Source organism: Octopus bimaculoides, chromosome 1 (assembly GCF_046866305.1).
Source record: "Octopus bimaculoides isolate indiv1 chromosome 1, ASM4686630v1, whole genome shotgun sequence".
NCBI lineage: Eukaryota > Metazoa > Mollusca > Cephalopoda > Octopoda > Octopodidae > Octopus > Octopus bimaculoides.
Genome location: NC_142928.1, coordinates 192,758,294 through 192,781,409, shown reverse-complemented (window position 1 = coordinate 192,781,409; position 23,116 = coordinate 192,758,294). Strand labels below are relative to the sequence as shown.

The 23,116-nt window shown below is 35.6% G+C and overlaps 1 protein-coding gene across 1 annotated transcript in view; it reads right to left on the bottom strand.

The window, feature by feature from the left end:
* LOC106877592 (uncharacterized) overlaps positions 1–23,116 on the bottom strand; it is an 80,643-nt gene that overhangs the window by 5,847 nt on the left and 51,680 nt on the right. Inside the window, exons 5-18 of the mRNA XM_089355945.1 lie at positions 20,759–20,835; positions 19,022–19,223; positions 18,365–18,456; positions 17,620–17,755; positions 15,759–15,923; positions 13,303–13,434; positions 12,226–12,336; positions 11,407–12,123; positions 9,785–9,848; positions 9,410–9,527; positions 7,060–7,853; positions 3,674–3,843; positions 1,567–1,935; positions 658–848 (exon numbers count right to left, since the gene is read on the bottom strand). Of these exons, the coding sequence (XP_089212071.1) occupies positions 658–848; positions 1,567–1,935; positions 3,674–3,843; positions 7,060–7,853; positions 9,410–9,527; positions 9,785–9,848; positions 11,407–12,123; positions 12,226–12,336; positions 13,303–13,434; positions 15,759–15,923; positions 17,620–17,755; positions 18,365–18,456; positions 19,022–19,223; positions 20,759–20,835 (3,338 nt within the window). The remainder of the gene's footprint in view (positions 1–657; positions 849–1,566; positions 1,936–3,673; positions 3,844–7,059; positions 7,854–9,409; positions 9,528–9,784; positions 9,849–11,406; positions 12,124–12,225; positions 12,337–13,302; positions 13,435–15,758; positions 15,924–17,619; positions 17,756–18,364; positions 18,457–19,021; positions 19,224–20,758; positions 20,836–23,116) is intronic.

Below are 23,116 nucleotides of genomic sequence, written 5' to 3'. Positions count from 1 at the left end.
ATTTATGGCCACAGAAACTAAATCATAAAACTAGGATTACTGCTCTAAATTTTTTTCTTTCATTTTTGGTTTCTTTATTAAAACTGAATAAATTTTCTATTGAGGGATATGGAAATATAAACAAAAATATATTAAAAAAATTGAACAAACAAGGTTAAATTTGGATTTCTGTTTTTACACCACCTGTTTCCATTAGTCTCCACAATGTAGAGCTGCTAGAAATAGCAGCCAATTCTCCTTGAAACCATATTAACTCAGATTATTCTGTTAGAGTAATGCTTACTTATTCACATTGTTTTGAATTAATCATGCATTATCTTGTAGCTTCAAGATTCTGAAGATATGATTGTTTATTTTTAGAATGACATTGTACAGTAGGTGTGAGGGGTCAGAGTGGGCCAGTTTGAACATTAAGTGGGTGGAATATTTAGTCCAGATATGGCCGTTTAAAATCAAAGACCAAGACACATAGGACAACATTATTCTAGAATTACCACCAAAATAAGCTGTGTCAACATTATTTACATCAGTTTAGTTAATGAGGAAATATATATGGTAATTTGCTGACATTTTGCAACATATGTTACCACTAAAACTGAATAATTTAGAAAGAGGAAAGGCAAACATGTTAAAAAGAGCAATTTTAAATCAATTCACCTTGTTAGAGTATGATAATAATACTGTTTTCCTTCTGCATCTTTAGCTATCTTCCAATTGGCTGGAAGCTTGGTAACTTTTGGCTTTGGAGGTGAGGGTGGTGGAGGAGGTTCATCGTCGGTTGCTGCATTAGTTGAAGTTGTTGACGGTAAAACAATGTTTTGCATTTGTAACTGCTGTAATTGGTCAACCTGGAAGCGGACAGTTCGAATTGATGTTAAACAAAGTGGTGAGAATTTAGAAATTCACGTTTAAAATATCAAAATGTCACTGTTTACAATCTGTTGACTAAATGAAAGCATCATCATCATTATTATTTCAAGTCCTTTTCCATGCTGGCATGGGTTGGATGGTTTGACAGGAGCTGGCCAGATGAAGGGTTGCATCAGGCTCCAATTGTCTGTTTTGACATAGACCCTACAGATGGATGCCCTTCTTAATGTCAGTCACTTTAGAGTGTACTGGGTGTTTTTTATGTGGCGCCAGCAAAGGTATAGCATTAGCAAAATTTTGAACATTTGTTTCAGTCATTGAACTAAGACCATACTAGGGCACACAACCTTGATGGGTTTTACCTGATCAAATCAACCCCCATGCCTATCTTTAAGTCTGATACTTATTTAACTGGTCTCTATTTGCAGAGCCATTAAGTCACAGGGATGCAAACAAACTGAAATATACATATGCTGAGCCTCCACTCAAAAAGCACCAATTGGCCAAGGGCCACAGTAGAAGACACACACCCAAGGAGCTATGCAGTGGGACTGAACCTGAAACTGCATGGTTGCAAAGTGAACTTTGCACAAACCACACAACCATGTTTGCAGCTGTTCAGATAAATAAAAAAAAAAACTAATAGGTAATTACAATATTGTCTTCCTAACCACAATGTAATCTAAAGCAATTTACCTGTTGACAAGCAAATAATCCTTGGTTAATTTGTACAACTTGTGAGCTAGCAACGGCTGGAGTTGAGGCCTGGGGCTGAGAGAAATGTTGTGGAGGAGGTACAACCAGTGCTTGTGGTGTTGGAGGATAGAAAACCTGAGGAGGTGCTGCTGGTGGCTGTTGTTGAGGCTGGCCTTGTTGGCCTTGTACAAATAATGGTGTCTGCGGAGTTGATGATGGAGTCGGAGGAGGGACATTAACAAGAGAAGTTGCAGGCAGCTGCGGAGGCTGAGGGGGTAGCTGAGGTAGTGTGCTGGATTGAGGAGGTGTTGTCTGTGGGTAGGATGTCGTTTGACTTGCTTGAGGTGTAGTCATGTACTTCGATTGAACCTGAAGAGAAAGAAAAGATGTATATTAGGTATTTGTTTTAGTAGAAAGACAATCAGATAATCATGATCTAATTATGATGGGTAGCTGTGTTTAGACCAACAGTTCTTAACTATTTTTTATCTATGGATCCCTTTGATTACTATTTTATTCTGGTGGACCCCATAGGCATTTGATGTGTAAAAACAATTTTATAGACACTTCTTCCAAAATTCCTATTTTGCTATTTACATATTCACTTGCACAGTTTGGACGCCGTAAAACGTTAGAGAAAGAAACTTAATGTTTCTTACAATAAATACATCTATAGCCCTTAAAATCATTGACCCTGTCAAGTAAAACCAATATCCTAGCAGTGGCCAGTGACCCGACTGGTTCCCGTGCCGGTGGCACATAAAAAGCACCATCCGAATGTGGTCGATGCCAGGTCCACCTGACTGGCCCCCGTGAAGGTGGCACATAAAAAAGCACCAACCAAACGTGGCCGATGGCATGTAAAAAGCACCATTTGAATGTGGTTGATACCACGTCCACCCAACCAGCTCCTGTGCTGGTGGCACGTAAAAAGCACTAACCAATCGTGGCTGATGCCAGTACCCACTGACTGGTTCTTGTGCCAGTGGCATGTAAAAAGCACCCACTACACTCTCGGAGTGGTTGGTGTTAAGAAGGGCATACAGCTGTAGAAACATTGCCAAATCAGATTGAAGCCTGGTACAGCCACTGGCTCTCCAGACCTCAGTCAAACCATCCAACACAGAAAACTGTCCAGCATGGAAAACATACATTAAACGATGATGATGATGATGTGGACCCAATTTGCTATTTTTCTTAAGTGGACACCCAGGTCACATGGAGATCCAGAGATCATATATACCCCAGTTGAGAACCACTGGTTTATGCTAATGGAAATAATTCAACAATGTATTATCATCAATGTTATCAATGTCATTTTAACATCCACTTTCTCATGCTGGCATGGGGCAGCTGGTGTTTATTGAGGCAGATTTTCTACAGCCTGATGCCCTTTCTGTTGCCAACCAAGGTGGTAATATTTCCCCATAAACAGACATGCTTTCATAGAAGATTGGAAATGAAGGACACTCTAACAGGGATACTAATTTACAATTACCAGAAAGGACACAAACACATGCACAACAGGCTTCTTTCAGTTTCCATCAACAAAATCCTCTCACAAGGTTTTGATTAGCTCTAGACTGTATTAAAAGACACTTGCCGAAGGTGCCATGGAGTGACATAGAAACTGAACCAATGTGGTTGGGAAACAAACTTCTTAATTATAGAGCCAGCCTGCAGCTCTACTCATTATAGAATACATGTTTCATATTTACAGTAAACCCAACTTCAATTCTACAGAAAATTCGCAACAACAAAACTGCAAAACCCAAATTTCCTTTAATCTGGAAAGTTTACTATAAAACAACGCAAGTTTCTCTGGAATTAATTAAGTAAAGCATAAATGGATATCATAATTTTCTTTGTTAAAAGCCCAATTACATTACTTTAGACATGGAAACCAGACATGATACTTAACATGAAGTCTTTCCAGCATAATACTTTCATTCAATAAATTCTGTTTGCTTATATAACATTTGTATTGTTGCAACGTAGAAGAAAAAGACAATTTATTAATTGTGAAGAAGTAAACATTTATCAGCATAGTACTAAAAGAATAAAAACTATAAATAATAAGAACAGGAAATTTAGGATATAAACTTACAGAAAAAGCAGGTGTATTAGAATACAAAGTAGGTACAGAGCTCCCAGGTTCTATATATGTTGGTGTCATTGTTGGTAAAACACTATGATTAGGTGTTGTCTGAGAGGTGCCTGTTTCAAGTACAACTGGTACACTTGGTGCTGGCATAAAGCAATGTTCTGAAAGAGCTTCTGCAATTGAAATTTAACAATATTTCAATATTTTATTTAAAAATTATAAATATATGTGTATTTAACATCAAAGTTATCCGTTTATTTCATTTATAGAGTGTAGCTTATACTGTAAAATAATGTAGACACTATATACTATCTTAATACAATTAAATTAAAAAACAAAAGTTCAACAAAGGATTCAGTATTTAAATTCTAGAAAGAAAAAGTGTTTATAATATATATACACACACAGGCATGTCCTTGATAGCCATGCTGCCACTCCCTCTCCCAGCTGAGAGGTCTCTGTTTTGCAGGTGCAAGTGCCACATAAAATGCACTTGTGCCATTGCTGCATAAGTGCATCTGTGCTGATGGCACATAAAAAGCATCCAGCACACTCTGTGAAGTGGTTGGCATTAGGAAGGGCATCAAGCTGTAGAAACCATGCCAAAGCAGACAAATGGAGTCTGGACAGCTCCTATCAAACTGTCCAACCCATGCCAGCATGGGAAATGAACATTAAATGATGATGATGATGATGATGACACACACACACTTTTAATCTTCTCCATGTGCAGAGGGTAACCATCATAATTTAGTATCTCAACACCTGGCACAAAGCCACCACTCTCAACACTACACCAAGACTCAGCTGAAGAGTCTTGTCTTGCAAGCTGAATTGGCAACCTCACAAGTGCTGGTGCCACAAAAAAGAGAAAAAGTCTACCCAACACACTCTCTAAAGTGGTTGGCATTAAGAAGGGCATCCTGCCATAGAAATCCAACCAAAGTAGATAGCGGAGCACAAAACAGTCCTCTGATGATGGTGGCAGAAGGGCAGTGACCATGACTTTATGCAGGGCCTTTGACGCCAGTGGGAGGGAAGGAAGAAGCTATCTTCAAAATTGAAACCCAGTCTGGATGCTTGTGACAGAAAGAATTCCAGTAAAGACACTAAAGGTGTCAGATAGTGGAGTGAAACTGGGTGACAGGTGTAGTCTACCACCCAAGTAGGCCATGACAGGATTTGAACTCAGAATGCAAAGGCCTGGAAGAAAATACTGCAAGCCATCTCGTCTGACATTCTTATTACTATATTCACTACCTTAGACTGATTTTATTTTTATTAACTCCAAAAAAATGGATTAAAAAAGTTATATCTGGTGGAATTTGAACTTAAGACACAAAGAATTGAAACAGATGCTCTGGTGCATCCTTTACAATATTTCAACAACAGCAGTAGCAATAATAATAATAATAATAATAATCTCCACTGTCATCATTTAATGTCCGCTTTCTATGTTGGCATATAGATTGTCTAATGATTTGGTCAACTCACTGCTGATATGGCTTTTAAAGATGGATTTTTGTTTCTTTTAAATTTAGTTAAACCAGTTAAAAACTAGTTGTAATCAGGCCAGGTCAGATGTTTCATTGTTGGATGCAAGGAAGTTAAAATGGAGAAAAGTAATTGCATAGTAGCTTTACAGATTGATAATATGCTGTGATAATTGGTAATCTCCACTGCAACACATCTACAATATAGATCATTTTCTTTCAGTGAGGCCTAGTTACATATTGTCACCTTTTAACCCCAGTTTAACTTTGATCCAGCAGACATAAGACCAAAGCATTTCAATTGTGATCACTTTTCTCTGTCATTTTCTCTCTCCTTTTTTTTTTTATATCTTTCTAAATGTGTCTTCCCTTCTTTAAGACAGTTGTGTGTGATTTTAAGAAGACACGACTGCTCTTACCATCATCACCATTCAATGACCATTTTTCCATGCTGGAGTCCATGAGCAAAGACTGTGCCAAACTCCACTGTCCACTTTGGCATGATTTCTATGGCTAGAAGCCCTTCCTAATGCTAATCATTTTTCAGAATGTACTGGATGTTTTCTACATGGGACTGGCATTAGTGAGCACCAAAGACAAAATCCCCTCCACATCTTATGGGAGGGTAGGGTAGTATAGGGGAAAGTGGCTTTGTAGCAGAAAAACAGGTGTCTTGCTGTAGAAGAGTTACATGGCTACCCCAATATATTAGATTATAATATAAAATTACAGTTGCTGTTCTTTTTACAGTGATGTTTTATGTAAAAGGTGAAACTACTAAATACATACACCTTTATGATATTGTGATACTTGAGCGTGTGTTTGTCATATCATGTAAGTTTTCATTTTCTAATATGTCCAGTGACAGACACAAAGTGTTTTAATGAGGAAAAGAAATCAACAGCATTAGATATGAACATAAATGCAATGTGACATTTTGAGAATTGGCTGAAGAATATGTACACAGACGTGGCAGAAATAAATAGACACCCTATAAAACATCGTTATTTTATGTTTATTCTAACATGTAAAGGTCTATATTTTTTATTAATGGACATTTTTATGTTTCAGGTTCTATATGTGACTGTTTAATCTTGCCATGTACAAAAGAAGCAGAACAAGTTGATGTCAGTCCCAGAAAAGATTGGGCCAGTGAGATGGTGGAGAGGCCACTAGCATTTTTGGACACTGTCATAGTCTCTAATAAGTCCAGATTTGCTGTATTTCCTAACAGTGGTCGATTGTGGGTCTGAAGACTCTGTGATCAAGAATTTGGTGTGAAAAGATTGCAGCCAACAATGCAACACAGCAGCTACTCTGTGATGGTCTGGGGATCAATGATTGATCAGAACTGGTGGAGAGTGAGGGAAACAAACTCAGATAAATATGTGTCCATATTGCAGAAAGGACTCCTTCCAATCTTCTCCAGAGGTGAAATGATTAAAGACACGTCATTTATGGAAGAGGGGGCTCCTTGCCTCACGGCTAAAATGACCCAAGATTTGTTGGATGAGAATGGCGTTAAAAAGCTTCCATGGCCAAGCCAGTCACCAGATATGAACACTATTGAACACCTCTGGGACATAATGGACAGGACACTTCATAAAAAGAACAAGAAAGCAACTTGGCAAGAAATTCCACAAGAGAATATTCATCATCTGATCAGTAGCATGCCTAATAGGGTCCTTGCATTGAAAAATGCAAAGGGCATTATAATGTGAATACTAAGTATTCACATTATAAGAATTAATAAATAATTTAAATGTATAATTTCAGATTTAAATAAATTTTGATTATAAGGGTGTCTATTTACTTCTGTCATATCTGTGTACATATGTGAATATGCATGTGTGTGTGTGTTTGTGTGAGTATTTGCAAGTGTACATATTTTCTTACCTGCTGGTTGTTGAGTAACTGCTGGTGAAGTAGCAGCTGTTACTGCTACACTTGGTTTTGGATAACTAGGCTCAGTAGGTACAGGTGTAACAGGTGGTGGAACAGATATCTGATAGTTGCTACTTTCAGTCTGATAACTAGTCTGTTCTGTGGTGGTTTGGAAAGTCGTTTGTTCAGGTGCAGGGACCTGGTATGCATTTGGGTCCGTAGGGGTTACAGTATAAGCATTTGCATCAGGTGGTTGTATTTGATAAGCAGTTGGGTCAGTTGGGTGTATTTGATAAGCATTAGGATCTGTTGGGGGTGGTACTGGGTATACAGCTGGATCAGCTGTTGACACTGCATAGGCAGCTGGATCTGTAGGGGGTGGTATGAGATAATTGGATAGATGGTAAACACTGTTGGGGTCTTGATACTGAGCATTTGGATCTTGTTGGTATGTAGCAGGAGTTGGAAACATTCCAGTCACTGGGTCTGCTTGGTAAGCTACCACTGCTGAAGGATCTTGTGTATATGCTACATTCGGATCATGCTGGTAAACCATGTTTGGATCTTGTTGGTAAGCAATATTTGGGTCATGCTGTGCATAGTAATCATAGCCATTGCCTTCACCGGAAATATTGTATTGTTGCATATATTCTTGTTGTTGTTGAATGTAAGCTGCTTCTTGTTGCTTTTGAAATTCTGCACGTTCATCTTCTGCTCTTACTTGGGCCTCAAACTGTTGGCGCCGTTCTTCTTTGCTCAGCTTGGGCGGTGTAGGTAGCAGAACACGCCTGTTGAAACCATAAATTCTATATATGTAAAATGCAAAATATAACACTTAAATGAATTGCATGAAAGAAACAAGGCATATATAAAACATAAAAACAAACAATACATACATTTGAGATAAATAATACTAGAAAGACATCATAACTATTCATATTGATATTAACAATATTATAATAGTATTAGAATTAATCAAGCACATGTGTATGTGTTCTTTAATATGTAGCTTCAACATCTAACTATATTAAAGAAAGACATTAACATTGTAACTCAATGAATTATTCGGTGATCCATTGAAGAACTATCTAGATGTGAAGATTCTATAGGTAGAAACACATTGAATAGATTTCCCATTGCCTTTTTTTCTGGCTATGGGTGCATTGGAAATAAGGGTTAAACATTAACAAAACATTATGTCTGCTTTGTCTTTGCTGCTAGTAGCAATGAACTACTTTTACCTCTACAATATCCATTTAAGGGGTTGGAACTGAACTAGTGTCAGTTCAAGGATAGGTAAGCCAATGGCTAAAGTGACTTAAACATGAAGCAGGAGATAACAAATAAATTGACTAGCACTACACCCACTGTGGTGCTATAGTAGAAGACAATTGCTATAGACTGGGACTGAACCTGAAACCACATGGGTGGGAAGCTTGTTAACGGCACAGCCACACTTAAGCTTATACTCAGCAATAGAAGATAAAATTCGTATTTCCCAGATTCATTAATTTCATCTATAGATTATTGCCAATAAACAGATATAATTACTTCACAAAAACAAAATATTTTAAAAACTATATTGCAATAGTATTGAGATTTAATATTTCAACTAAAATTAATTATAAGAGTTGTTTGCAATATACACAATAATTCTTTGCCTCACATCATATTTTGATTTGAAGTATTTCAAAACAAACTGGTATTTCCTATAGGCATGTTTGATGTTTTTTCTTATTATTAATATTTTTTTGTTCCTGAAAATATAATTCATTATTTCTTTGCAATAGCTGATGGTTTTATTCCAAGTTCTGTGATTATTTAATCTATAATTTGCCTTAGGCATTCTTTCATCTTTATGGCTCTTTTACGATTCACTTTTCTGGCTTGTGTTTTATCCCATGTACCATGCACATCATTTGTTATCATTGTTAGGTGTTGGGAGTCAATATAATAAGCTAGTCCCACTTACCCAAATTTCAGGCCTTATGCCTATAGTGGAAAGTATTATTATTATTATTACTATTATATAAAGTGGTGAGCTGGCAGAATCAGTAATGCATTGGACAAAATGCCTAGCAGCATTTCTTCTGGCTGTCAACATTTTGAGTTCAAAATCCATGAAGATAAACTTAGCATTTATGTTTTTGGGGCTGATAAAATAAAGTATCAGTAAAGTACTGCAGTCAATGTAATAGATCTGTAGCTCCCCACAAAATTGCTGGCCTTGAGCCAAAATTAGATGATTATTACTGAAATAAATTCCCTGTGAATTAAATTTCACAATTTGACACCCATCCCAGATTTAAAGGCTCACTCTACAAATGACATTAAATTGAATACATGAAATAAAACAAAATACCTAGGCCTATTGGGATTGAGCAATTCTTGAACATCATCCCGCCTTCGATCTGAGCGTGTTCTAAAACGATTATGATTTTTATCAGGTGATGCCTCATATCTACGCTTACGATCTCTTTCTGTAAAAAAATATAAAAATATGATAAAGCAATGCAAAAACTAACTCCACACTCAATCTTAAACATAACTTAGGAAATATAGCTTCTATATGTATATATATATATATATATATAATAACAATTTACTTGTTTGAAGGAAGGAAAAACAATTACAGTTTTGAATACAAAAGATATGTGTATTTAAAATAGAAAATAAAGAAGCTGAATATTTGTTGAGAAGCAATCAGTTTAATTACAATTAAAAGTTATAAACTTGCCTAATTCTCTTTCTGTTCTTTTCCGCTCTTCAACCTTTTCTTTCTTTGGAATTTTGAAAACTTCCTGTTAAAAACAAAAAAAAGAAATACATTAAGTATTTTTGTGTGGGTGTGTATGGGTTTACAACAGAAAAAATAGTTCAAAACACATAGAGTTTCAATGCTTTTATTCTTTTTGAAACTGGGAACACTGCAGGTGTGACTCAAAGCCTTGAGCCTTGTGTGCACCACATTTCAAATGCTATAAAGTGTTAAATACAAAACTCAAACCCCTGAATAAATATTTTCAGCTTCAAAAATAATTCAACACACACACAACTATGTATATGTGTACAAACACATTTGACTTACTAACCTAAGTCCAGTGACTAAATAAGCAAACTACTCTCCTACACCTAATTAGTAAAAATAATTGTTGCTTTTCAAAAACAAGTTGCATTCAGTTCCAAACATTATGCACATATAAAGAAAATGCATAAGTTGTTTTATCAGCATGGGGCATAAATTGTGAAGTGATGATACAGAAGTCTGTTTGGTCAAGGTTGGCCCTGATCAAAGTAACCCTGCAATGATTAGCCCCATTTTATTTTCAATTCAATGTATCTAGGGCTACATTATTTAATGTGTCCTTTCTATTTTAAACTTGCAAGGTGTGGTTTCAAGGGAACTCAGCTGCTATTCTTTAGCAAATTAAGCACCTAAAGATGCTCTTTTGTTAGCTTGATGTAGAAGTTAATAGCACAAGTAACGGAGTATAGTTGAATTCATGAACTTCGTTCAGAATGTTACAGGATGGATTTCCTATACATACAAGTTCATTTATAGATTACAGATATTCACACACACACACACAATACATTTATTATTAATAATTCTTTCTACTATAGGCATAAGGCCTGAAATTTCAGAGGAAGGGTAGTCAATTACACCAACCCCACTGCTGAACTAGTACTTCTTTTATCGATCTCAAGGGGATGAAAAGCAAAGTTGACCATGGCAGCATCTGAACATAGAATACAAAGAGGAAGAAGAAAGGCTGCCAAACAGTTTGTTTAATATGCTAACAATTCCTCCAGCTCATCACCTTGAGTTTTTTTCATAAGAATAATCTGTTTACTTAGTACATTTTAGCCACTGCACTTCGTTTGTTTCTATCTCTATTTTACCCATTTCATGGGTTAAATCAATATCCTTTTGGCTGACTATCTTCCTGTTGCCAACCTTTATCTGTTTTTCAAATAAAGGATCTCCTGTTTCATACATCTTCATGGGAATGAAGTGAGTGGACAATTTGTTGAAAGACCTAACAACAAAATTGCTCACAGTCTGCAACTTTTATAGAGTGCAATTGTCAACACACACATATACAGGTGCATGTGTGTGCACTTGCACACACACAACTATACACAATAGGCTTCTTTCAGTTTCAGACAAAGCTTTGATTGGCCCAAGGTTGTGGTAGAAGACACTTGCCCAATGTACTCTGCTGCTGGACTGAAACCAAAACCATATAGTCAGGAAGCAAACTTTTTAACCATACAGCCATGCCTATTTCTCCATACAAACATATCTGTGATGTAACATTAAAACAAGTTATTTTAAATGTTTACTAAAAGTGTTACCTTCAAATCACTCCAGTGCTTGAGTAGGTCAGTGGCGAGAGAAACCACTGATGACAACTTGCTTGAATCAAAGTTCTTCTCGTCCGCTGCTACCTTGACCTCATTGCTGCTGTCATCGTCTTTTGTTAAAGTATCGTCTTCTGACTTTTCTTTCGTTGATTTCTCAAGTATATCTGGAGAGGAAGATTCAGCTTCATTAGACTGGATTTTGTCGTCAACTACAGGTGAAGAGGAAGATTCACTTGATAACTCTTTTTGCAGTTCTGGTTTAATAAGAATTCCACTTTTAGGCACTCCACTAGAAGGAGATTTAGAAGATCTGGTTTCATCTAAATCGTCTATGTACAAATTTCCTCCTGGGGTAGAATAATCTGTATATGTCATATCAGAGCTGTCGGCAACTTCATTCAGTCCATTTTTAGTTGTAGGTTCATTGACATATATCATGCCGCTCAACCGGCTACACTCTGACATTTCACTGTCCGAACTAGTTTCGTCAGCAAATTTAACCTTCTTCTTCGGTGGTCGTTCATCTCGACTTGCCACTGATGAAGGAGTACCAGCTTGTGACGAATTATCATTGCTTTGTTCTGTTTCAATTTCGGGATCTGCCGTCAATTTAAGTTCAGTAGCCCATTTTATAACCATAGGTAAAATTTTACTTTCTTGCAGAATTGTCTTGTTAGTTATGGGAAGCATCTTCAAAGTGTCCAAGATCTACAAAAGAAATAAAAAGAGTTTCATATTATTGCAATGCTTATTAGAACCCATTACATGTAATATAAAAATATATTTATAGCTATAAACAGCAAATAATACCTGTAATTTTAAATAGGGAGCCCCATCACCAATATCAGCCATCCAGCTCCACAGTAAAGGTAGGCCATGATAGTCCAAGAATAGACGCAAACAAGCCTGCTCATTTGTGCCCTAAGAATGAAAAAGGAAAAAAAAAAGCAGAATGAAACAGATCAAAATGAAAGACAGACAGATTATTTATAGATTAAAATTCAGAAAACATGGTATCATGGTATTGGGTTGTCTGGAAAGTTCATGCCGATTTATAGTAGCTTACCTTTCGACTTATTTGCCATGAAACCACCTCAATTCTGGGAAGAGGGTATTTTCAAGTTAAAGGAAAGATGGAGACACATTGTGCAACAAAATGGTTCATATTTGGTTGATTAAAAATGTAATGGCAAGTATTTATTGACCTTTTTCTTTCCTTTAAAAATCGGTACAAACTTTCCAGACAACCCAATAGAATCAATTTTACTTCATAATTATTTTGTAGCAGCAACAACTGACATAAGGGAAGGCTGTGTGGCCAAGAGGCTTGCTTTACAGCCACATGGCTCTGTGTTCAATACCACTGTATTGCAGCTAGGGTAACTGTCTTCTACTATAGCCAGGAGTTGACCAATGCCTTATGAGAGAGTATGTAAAATGGAAACCAAAAAGCTAGGTGTGTGTGTGTGTGTGTGTGTGCGAATGCATGCATGCTTGTCTATGTCTGCATTTGTGTCCCAGGGTCTTGATATTTGTACACTATAAACAAAACTACTGGTCATAGAACCATCTACACCTTGGAAAAATGGTGTTATTTGTCTGCAATATTCCATGAAACATGACTTGCTATTGTTCATGTTCAAAGGACTAGGGAAAATATTACCTTGCTAGGAACAGGTGAAGTTTCATGACAAGAACATCCAACAGTAGAAAATTTGCTTCAATGAGTTTCATCAAATCCATGCAAGCATGGAAAAGTGGACATTAAATGAAGATGGTGATGGAGTGTTGTACAATATATAAAATACATCCATTTTTAGTGGAAACAAAGTGATGGGTTTAGTGAGACTGGTTTTTGTGACAAGGTTTAAAGTCTGATTCACCTACCTGCAATATGCGCAATATGGACAATCGATGGTCATTACTTTCTGCTCTAACCATTAACCTGCACAGGTTAAGTACATGTTCTTTATTCTTTAATCCTTCTAACTGGGACATTCGTTCCATTTCTTCTTCCAACTAAAAACAAAATCAGGATACAGAGAAAAGGAAAAATGAAAAAGAAAAAGGAATTTAAAATGTAGATTTTCTATAGTATTATAAATGGAAAAACAAAATGAAACTCAGATAGTTTGCCTTAAGGCAAGATATTAAGGCAACACAGAAAGGCATTTTGTGGATTTGCAATCAAATCAATAAGCCTGATGGCAGAAAGAGAGTTAAATTAACGAAATTAGGTAAGGTAATATAGTTATCACACTAAACGTGATCTAAAAAAAAAATTTTAATCATTAAAAAAAGTGGAAAATTCATAGAAATTTAGTTTTTATGTATATGTGTGTTTGTATATATTATATATATGTATATGAAAATAGATATAAAGTTATATAAAACAAAAGAAAATTTTCCTAGGGAAACTGAATATCACCACAATGCAAGAAAACTATTTTTAAAATAAATTAACACATTAGCATCAGACAGCATTTATTCACTTTTGTAACAGACAAAAACAAGAGACAAAAAAATTTTTGTTTTTTAAACTGAGTGGATAGTTTAAAACAGAATATTGACAAATTACTTTACAAATGTAGCAGAGAAAATTTTTTCTTAATTCAGCAAACAAAAGTACAAAGAAATTGGCAATGTTCTTGCAAAATATATGAAATGCCTCAGGTAGAGAAATTCATTTTCCAAAAGCTTGACAACCTCACCACAATATCTCTAACAATAGCAATGGTTTCTTGGAGAGTTATTAAACCTTATATTAGTTAAGGTAGGAGAGAAGTAAAGAAATTGAAAGATATATGGTAGAGGAAACAGGCTCAGTTCACCAAAACACAAACCACTTCACACATGATAATTATCTCTTTTGATTACATACAGGACTATATTCTAAGAAGGAAGAAAGAAGAAAGCCTGTTCCGATGCCAACCATTATCTTACCAGCAGTTATTTTGCACTCTGGCATGGTCTGTAAAATAAAGAAGGAAGTTTGGCCCAAGAGTTGGGATTCAGAATTGTGAGGCAGAGATTCATCCCCACCATCTAATCTTCTATCCCCACTCTCCCTTCTAGTCACCTTCTTGTACTTTGAGGGTACGCTCTAACAACTCATCATCTTTATCTTTCTTTCCAGCTCCACCCCAATTACCTGCAATCACCCTCATATAGCTATGTATCTCCTCTACAACAAAAAACTTGTTCTTGCCTTACCATACTTTAATTTCTGAACACCTAGCACAAAGCCACCTCCTTCCTACTCTATGATACTAGTCAAGGGAAATCTTAGTTTTGTGAGTTATTACATGGTAACCTCACTTATGCTGGCGTTACATAAATAGCATCCAGTATACTTTAAAGTGGTTGGCATTAGGAAAGGCATTTAACTGTAGAAACCATCCCAAAGCAGACAGTAGAGGTTGGCACAGTCCTCCAGATTGTTGGATCCTACTGAACTATCTGCCTCATGCCAGCATGGAAAACATGTTAAATGATGAGATTTATTTATGGTAATGCAACATATCTGCCTCCATAATTATAATATATTAAAGCTACAATAATGCAACTTTAAGACAATAATTAACCAACCTCAACAAAATTCAATCTTGAGCTATAAATAAAACTGAATAATTGGATAATAGATTAATTGAATCAGTTATGATAGCTTAAATGAAAAAAAACATCTTACTAAAATGTCTTCATTTTCTTTGATTTTGAAAATGTTAACTATTAGTAATTTATGATGAATCTCAAAATCAAGTTATAAAAATTATCAACCAACCAATTTAATAAAGTGCTCTAATAAATTGGATACTAATTAAAACACTGAAAGTAGAAATGACAGTAGATAATGTGAAACGTAAATTAATAAAACAGAAAACATCCAACAATTAATACATACAAATAGACATCAATAAGTATCTGGGTGTGTTTGTGTGTCTATAAACACACATACACACATAAATACATATACTGAAAATATGTATAAATGCTGTCAACATGCATGATTATTTAAAGACTTAGTATAATTAAAGTCAGATTTTTAGATGTGTGAGTAATGTATATGTATGTGTGTGAGAGAGAAAGATAGAGTGAAAGAGAGAGACAGAGAGAGAGAGAAAGTGAAAATAGAAATGCAAAGAAGCTGATAGTTTTTCACTTTATACAAACAGTAAATGAAAGCTGGGGAAGGGACTGAACATTATATGGGGGTTAAGGGTGGAGAACGAACCCCTGAAATTTAGGTATCATAGCCTACAGATGGTTAGTGACACATGACACATCTGCTGCTGTAGTTTGTTGCCTAGTCTCAATACTAGCAGGAGGTTAGTTTCTAATTTTACCATGAGTAGTTTTATCTGGCCATCTGGTTGCTTCTTAACGGCGCCTTGTTCGTCATCGCCGTCGTCCTCCTCATCACCGTTGTCACCACCATTGTCGTCACCGTCATCACCATCATCATCACTCTGCGACATGTTGTTCCATTGCTTATTGAGCTTTAGGATATTCTGGAAATAGGGTCAGGGGAAAAGGTTTTGAAAATTCCATTCCAGTATCACAGGCTTTCTACAGAATTCCAACAACTGATTTCAGGCATATGATGGAACAGCTGACTTCAAGATATTTAGAGGAATTTGGTTATACAACTCAAAAAAGCAAGAATTCGAGTTAAGTATTTTTAGTTCAAAGACAAGAGATATAAAATACGTATATCCTCAACACTATTCTCTTATTCTAATTCTTTTCTCATTTTAAACTTAGTCGTAAAACATGTATAATTTCTTTATAACAACTACAAAGCTAATTAAGCCTTTATGAAATAATATAGTTTTGACCAAACTTTGGCTAAGAAAAAGCAATAGAAGTCCTTTTATTGGACAAATATTATTTTCACTAGCCATCAAAATGAATTTCAGTTAAGTTGTCACTTAAATATATTATTCCAATAATCAATATATCAATTACATTCTAAATAAATTTCATAAGATGCTACACTGTCAGTGTTAGATTTGAAGAAAGCCATGGTTACAGAACATCGTAAAATAAAATAAAGTTCTAGAATTCAGAACTTGAAGAAAATAAAATACTTATTTTTTTTTTCAAGTTACAAAATTAGAAAACCTTTTGTTTTAGAAAAGGTTTTAAAAATTCAATTTACAAAAAGAATTAACAGATAATAAATTTTGCCAGACATGATAAAAATAATTTGAAAATTTCAATTGCAAAAAAAAAAAGAGGAAAAATGGAATGAAAATGTAAACAGAAATTAGAATTTTCAAAAACAAAGAAAAGCAAACAAAAAGGGTATCCAAAAGGAAACTTAGAACTTTTAAGTCAGAATTTTATCTCTCCAACCTATATTTTTGTACTTGCTAATTAACATATTTGATCAGTGACAGAATCTGTGATGTTGATTTTTAATTATTAAAGACCTGTGCAATTGGTGGATGGCCAGATCAAAATCATTGGTAAAATTAGAAAATAAAAAATTTTGCTTTTGATAAAAACCAAAATAATAATAAAAAAATACTATTCTTCCTTGTAATCTATAACATATATATTTGTGTCTAATAATAAAGTAGAATAGAACTTGGGACCTAAACAAAAGCTTACAAACAAGCTTTTAGAACAATGTAAACCAAAAAAAAAAAAATAATGAATTAATTTTAAGAGTTTTTAAATATCCACAGCAGCATTAATATTTTAACTTAGAAGCATGATTAGTACCAAAAATCCAAATAAAATTAATTGAGTTAATGGCTCTGATAGAATTGCTTGAATCACATTATAAAGCATTAACCAATCTATATAGATAAGCCGAGATTGCAAGGGCAGCTTTTAGGCAACAAACCAAGCTCTGTAACTAAATGGCTAGCCAATTAAAATGAGAACAAATTAGTATAAAATAATTCATTATTTCATTTTAATTTTTAAAAAATGTCAAATGTATTCCTAATCTTTAAGTTATACCACTTATTTGGTTATTTATAAGCAAAAATGTTATGATAAAAGAAAAGGAAAATAAAAAACCAGACTACCCATATCCCAGTAACAAATTAGAAATAAATCATAGAAGTGGTATTTTACAAAAAGATTAAGTAATTTGACCAAAAGCTTTTATTTCTGAAATCATCTTGGCCATAATTACCCAACAGAACAATTTTTTTAAGTGGAATATAGCATATTTTGAATTAGTAAACTCACAGATTCATCTTCAAACTCTTTCTTTTTCTTTTCTGAGGAAACACTTTTCTTCTTGGATTTCACTGTAGACTTTTTCTTACCACCTATTGTTCCTCGACAACAACTTGAGCCACAGTGACATTTTTGTGCTTGTTTGCTACACAAATAATACAAAATGCCACTGAAAAACTTTTCTAACTATTCATATATTTGGAATTTAAAAAGAAAAGATCTAAGTCAATGTTAAACTAACAAGATGTGGTCATTTATGTGAACCATGATTACAACAAAGAAAGTTGAAAGATTTTTTCAACAAGTAAATACTGAACAGTATATAAAGGATTTTATCCTTTATATACTGTTCAGTATTTATACTGTTTATTTATTCAGTATTTATACAGTATTTATATATATACTGTTCAGTATTTAACACTATACTGTTCAGTATTTATGTGTTGAAAAATATATCTTTCTACTTGTTCTATTATTCATGAACTTTAAAAAAGTATTTTTTTAAATTTAATAAAGAATATTAAATACAACGGAATAGGGCATCATTAGCCGGATCTTATGTCAAAAGATATTGTTATTTAATAATACTGTAAAATATTTGATTAAATAATAAAACTGAATCACACAGTTGACTTTAATGGATAAAAAGTACTAGCTTAATATCAAAGCTTTAGCTCCATCATATGTCAGGTTAACTCTCTTGTTAAGTAGTGTAACAAAGGAATGAAATAATACACCTAGATATCAGATTTACCTTTCAAACTGATAATCAAATGTCATCTCCTGCCCAGCACTAATATACTTTTTGGTGAAAAATCCAATTCGCAGCATTCCATTTACTGTCCACTAAAGAAAAAATAAGTAAATAAATAAGCTGAGTGTGACAATTGATTCTGCAGATAATATATGAAAATTTCTATTTATAATGAATGTACGGTGAAACAAAGTCAAACTGATTTAACTAAATGTTAGTTTGAATTTCTCTATGATTACAAAAGATCTGAGGTGTTTCTCTCTACCAAATCAACTTCCAAAACAACACCTGCTGAAGGTACTATGCAGTGGGACTGAACCATAAACCATGTGGTAGGGAAGTAAACTTCTCAACCACACAGCCATGCCAGCACCTATCAAATGAAAATGAAATCAACTTATCTGCCACGAGTCAAACCTCACAGTAGCCAATGTGTAATGATTGTGAACAAGGCACATAAAATCGTTTGCTCCAGTTTACTTGGTTTACAAGAGGCTGCACCCCGATTTAACAGCAAGCAGTTTGCATAAGGAACAACATATGGCAGTAAAAACAAACTGTTATAATCGTATGCATATGATCAATTCTGAAAAATTATAAGACCTATGCTAGCATAGAGGAATTATAGGAAAAAACAGTTCCTTCTCACAAACTCACCTTTTGAGTTTCACAATTTGGATCACAGCTATGATTAATAAAACGAGATTTATTTCCTCTGTATGTGGCATCAATCACTTCATCAGCGTTCAGGGACATGAAATAATAATGCTCCTGGCCATTTTTAGCATACTGCTTTGTCCGATTCTTGAACTGCTTATAGTCAAGAACTTCTCCAACATACTCCATGACAAATGTATGCCTACAAAAGAAAGTAAACAAAAGATTAATTGCTTTGATAGAACTAAAAAACTGTTTAAAGGAATAATTTTTTTTTTTTTAATCTTCAAAATTATATTTATTAAATGTATACTTAAGTATTTATATAGGCATGTATCGTTAGGTGTGTGTATGTATGTAATCATCATCATCATCATCATTTAACATCCATTTTGGACAGTTTGACATGATCAGTGAAACAGAGCTGCATTGTGTTCCATGTCAGCTTTGGCATGGTGTCTAAAGCTGGATGCCCTTCTAATGCCAACCATTTTACAATGTGTCCTGAGAGCTGTTTTTTTTTTTTTTTTTCATGCCACCAGCACTACTAGGGTTGCCAAGTATCTTGCAAGTGAGGAAAAGACAAAAAAAGGGGACGGCAAATAGTAGCAGAAAGGGAAAGGCCCTTCAACTAAGTAGAGGTGATGATGGTATTTGAGATGAGGGAGAGGTGATATTTTTACGTCAGGGACAAGCGTCTTGCTACAGATAAGATACATAGCTACCCAACATTTATATCAGAGTAAATGGCAGTATCTGAGAGAAAGTTAAGATGGTAGTTATGGACAGTGGATCAGGAGTGGGTGGTTTATAAAAGTGAGAGGAAAGAATAGCAGATAGTTAGAGATAGGAGTAGAGGTGAATATAGAGGGTGAAGAACAAGAATGGAGAAGTGGTTTGAAGGGAAATACCAGTAGATACACACACACACACATGCATGTATATGTGCATACCATTAAGGCTACTCAATTACCTTCTCCTTTTCTCAATCTCACTGTATTATGTTGCCTGTGTGAGTAAGAATGGCAACAGATTTCATTTGTTCACATTGCTTTTTATTGTCCTTGACCTCTCACTCACCTTGAAACAAGTGCTTTCGATGGGAAGTTTTAAATATTTTAAAACAAGAAGTTTGTATCACAGAATCAGGAGTAGTCTCAAGCATGTTGGTATCAAAATAGTTAAGGGGATCACCCCAGGTAAGGACTCTAGCTATATTCCCCACCTTGCAATTTAGTATCAACATTTATTTATCCTTACCATTTATCCATTGCTTGCTATCTGTCATGCTCTTATCCCTAATTTCTTCTGGTACCGGTGCCATAATGCATTCAGTGCACTGTATAAAGATGTTGCGCCTGACTGGCCTTCGTGCAGGTGACACGTAAAAGCACCTACTACACTCTCTGAGTGGTTGGCGTTAGGAAGGGCATCCAGCTGTAGAAACTCTGCCAAATTTAGATTGGAGCCTGGTGTTGCCATCCGGTTTCACCAGTCCTCAGTCAAGTCGTCCAACCCATGCTAGCATGGAAAGCGGACGTTAAACGATGATGATGATGATGATAGGAAGAGCATCCAACCACAGAAATCAAACCAAAAATGAAAACTGTGAGATTGCTCCTCCTATCTATCTACAAGTGCAATAATGACCATCCAACCCATAGAAGCATGGAAAAGTAGACTTAAAACAATGATGATGATGGTTAAAAACAATAGTTTCTAAGTAAGACTACTTACGGCAGGACATCTTCAAGAGTCATTAATCCAAGTCCTTTGTTTTCTGTCTGGAATGTTGTGACATTTACATATTGATGCTAAAAAGTACAAAATAGTGTTTTTATTATTACATTTAATTCCTGAGTATCAGTTGTAATCTAAAAGTGTTACTAGAATTTATACATTTGTTTCAAATGTTATATTTTCATAGCAGGAGTCACTTAGGCGCCATCTTGGGCCCTTAGTCTTGTAAGATGTAAGACAATCTTCACCAGAGCTGGTGCACTAAAAAAACACACATCACTTTGAAGTGATCGATGTTAGGAAGGGCACACGGTTGTACAGAAACCATATTAATACAGACATTGAATTCATAAGATCTTGTCAAACTGTTTAACCCATGCCATGAGATGGGCAGGTCTTCTGAAGCATAACATTTGCCAGTTATTCCATCCTCGTCCCTTATTGTTCCTTCACGAGGTTCAAAGTCTTGCATCATTATATATATATATATATAGAGAGAGAGAGACAGACAGACACATACACACACATGTACATTGGGCCTCACTGAGGAAATGACAAGAGACCAGGGGATGTGGTAATTTGCTGTACTTGATAGATGTGTCAAGCTAAGTAAAATCACCATCTTCTACACATACAGGCTTGTCTTTTAAGGTGCAGGTGCCACTTAAAAAGCACCTCTGTGGGTGTTATATAATAAGCACCCAGTACACTATTAAGTGGTTCATGTTAGGAAGGGCATCCAGCCAAAGAAGCCATGCTACAACAGACAGTCAGAGTCTGGACAGCTTTGCTAGCCAGCCCCATGTCAAACCGTACTAACCATGCCAGCATGGAAAGCAGACATTAAATGATGATGATGATGGTGATGATCTATACATACACACCCCTTACATTTCCTAAAATTTCAACAATGATAAACAAGGACAAATACAATCAAAAGATATTTCATATAAGATCAACAATTTTAATGACTAAAGAAAACATCTTAAGTTATTTGAGGTAAGTAGAGCATAGTGTGCATTAATCTAGCCCATATTTTTCTTATGATTCAGTCAAATGATAAACAGCAGTATCTATAACCTTTTCTAGAGTCTCTAAGATCGACAGGAGAGAGGAAGATATCTTCATACCAGTGACCTTATCCAGACACTAGCAACACAGTAAACTCTGTGAAAAGTACTCATGGGACAGATTAAATCTACCACCTAAAAACAGGAATGAATCTTCCTAGAGATTTCCACAGTTTCTTTCTACCAAATCTCACATCCAAAACTGCTGCTCTGAGACTATAAAGGAAAGCACTTTCTCAAGTTGCTGTATAGTGGGATTGAATCCAGGATCTTGTAGTTCATCATCATCGTTTAACGTCCGTTTTCCATGTTGGTATGAGTTGGACGGTTCAACTGGGGTCTGGGAAGCCAGGAGGCTGCACTAGGCTCCAATCTGATCTGGCAGTGTTTCTACAGCTGGATGCCCTTCCTAATGCCAACCACTATGAGTGTAGTGGGTGCTTTTTATGTGTCACCGGCACAGGGGTGAGAGGGGGCTGGCATCGACCACGTTTGGATGGTGCTTTTTACATGCCACTGACACGGGAGCCAGAGGGGGCTGGCATCAACGTTTGGATGGTGCTTTTACGTGCCACTGGCACAGGAGCCAGTCAAGGCGGCACTGGCATCAGCCACGTTCAGATGGTGCTTTTTACATGCCACCAGCACGGGAGCCACATTTGGATGATGCATTTTACGTGCCATCAGCACAAGGAGCCAGACAGGCGGTGCTGGCATCAGCCACAACTACAATTTCCATTTGATTGTGGTTTGATTTCATTTTGATTTTGATGTACTTGACTCAATAGATCTCCTCAAGCACGGCATGTCGACCTACGATCCAAAGGTACTTTTTGAGTGGGCTGGTTATGTGACACTGGCGTAGGCTACAGCTGTGATCTCACTTTATTTGCTGGGTCTTCTCAGTCAAAGCATATCTCCAGAGTAAAGTAAAATTCTAAACAAAGTTTACTAGCCAAGCTAGCTTCACAAAAGTTAAACTAGTCAATTAGTTTTATAGCCAATCACATTGTCTGTTGTGTAGTAGAAGAAAATTTTTTAATGAAAAATTTCCACCAATTGATAAACATGTTTAAAATGCCTTGCCAAGGAGGAGTATGATGGTAAACATATTTGTCATAGTCAGCATCGTTATTACCACCACACCCAAAATAGCCTTAATATTGCATCATATCAAGAGTATCAAATTAGCAATGAGTATGTCAGAGGTTGCCGTCATGTTAGTAGTGATAGCAGTAATAATTGTGCTTGTGATGGCCACATTCGTAGTAGTAAAAGGTGATAT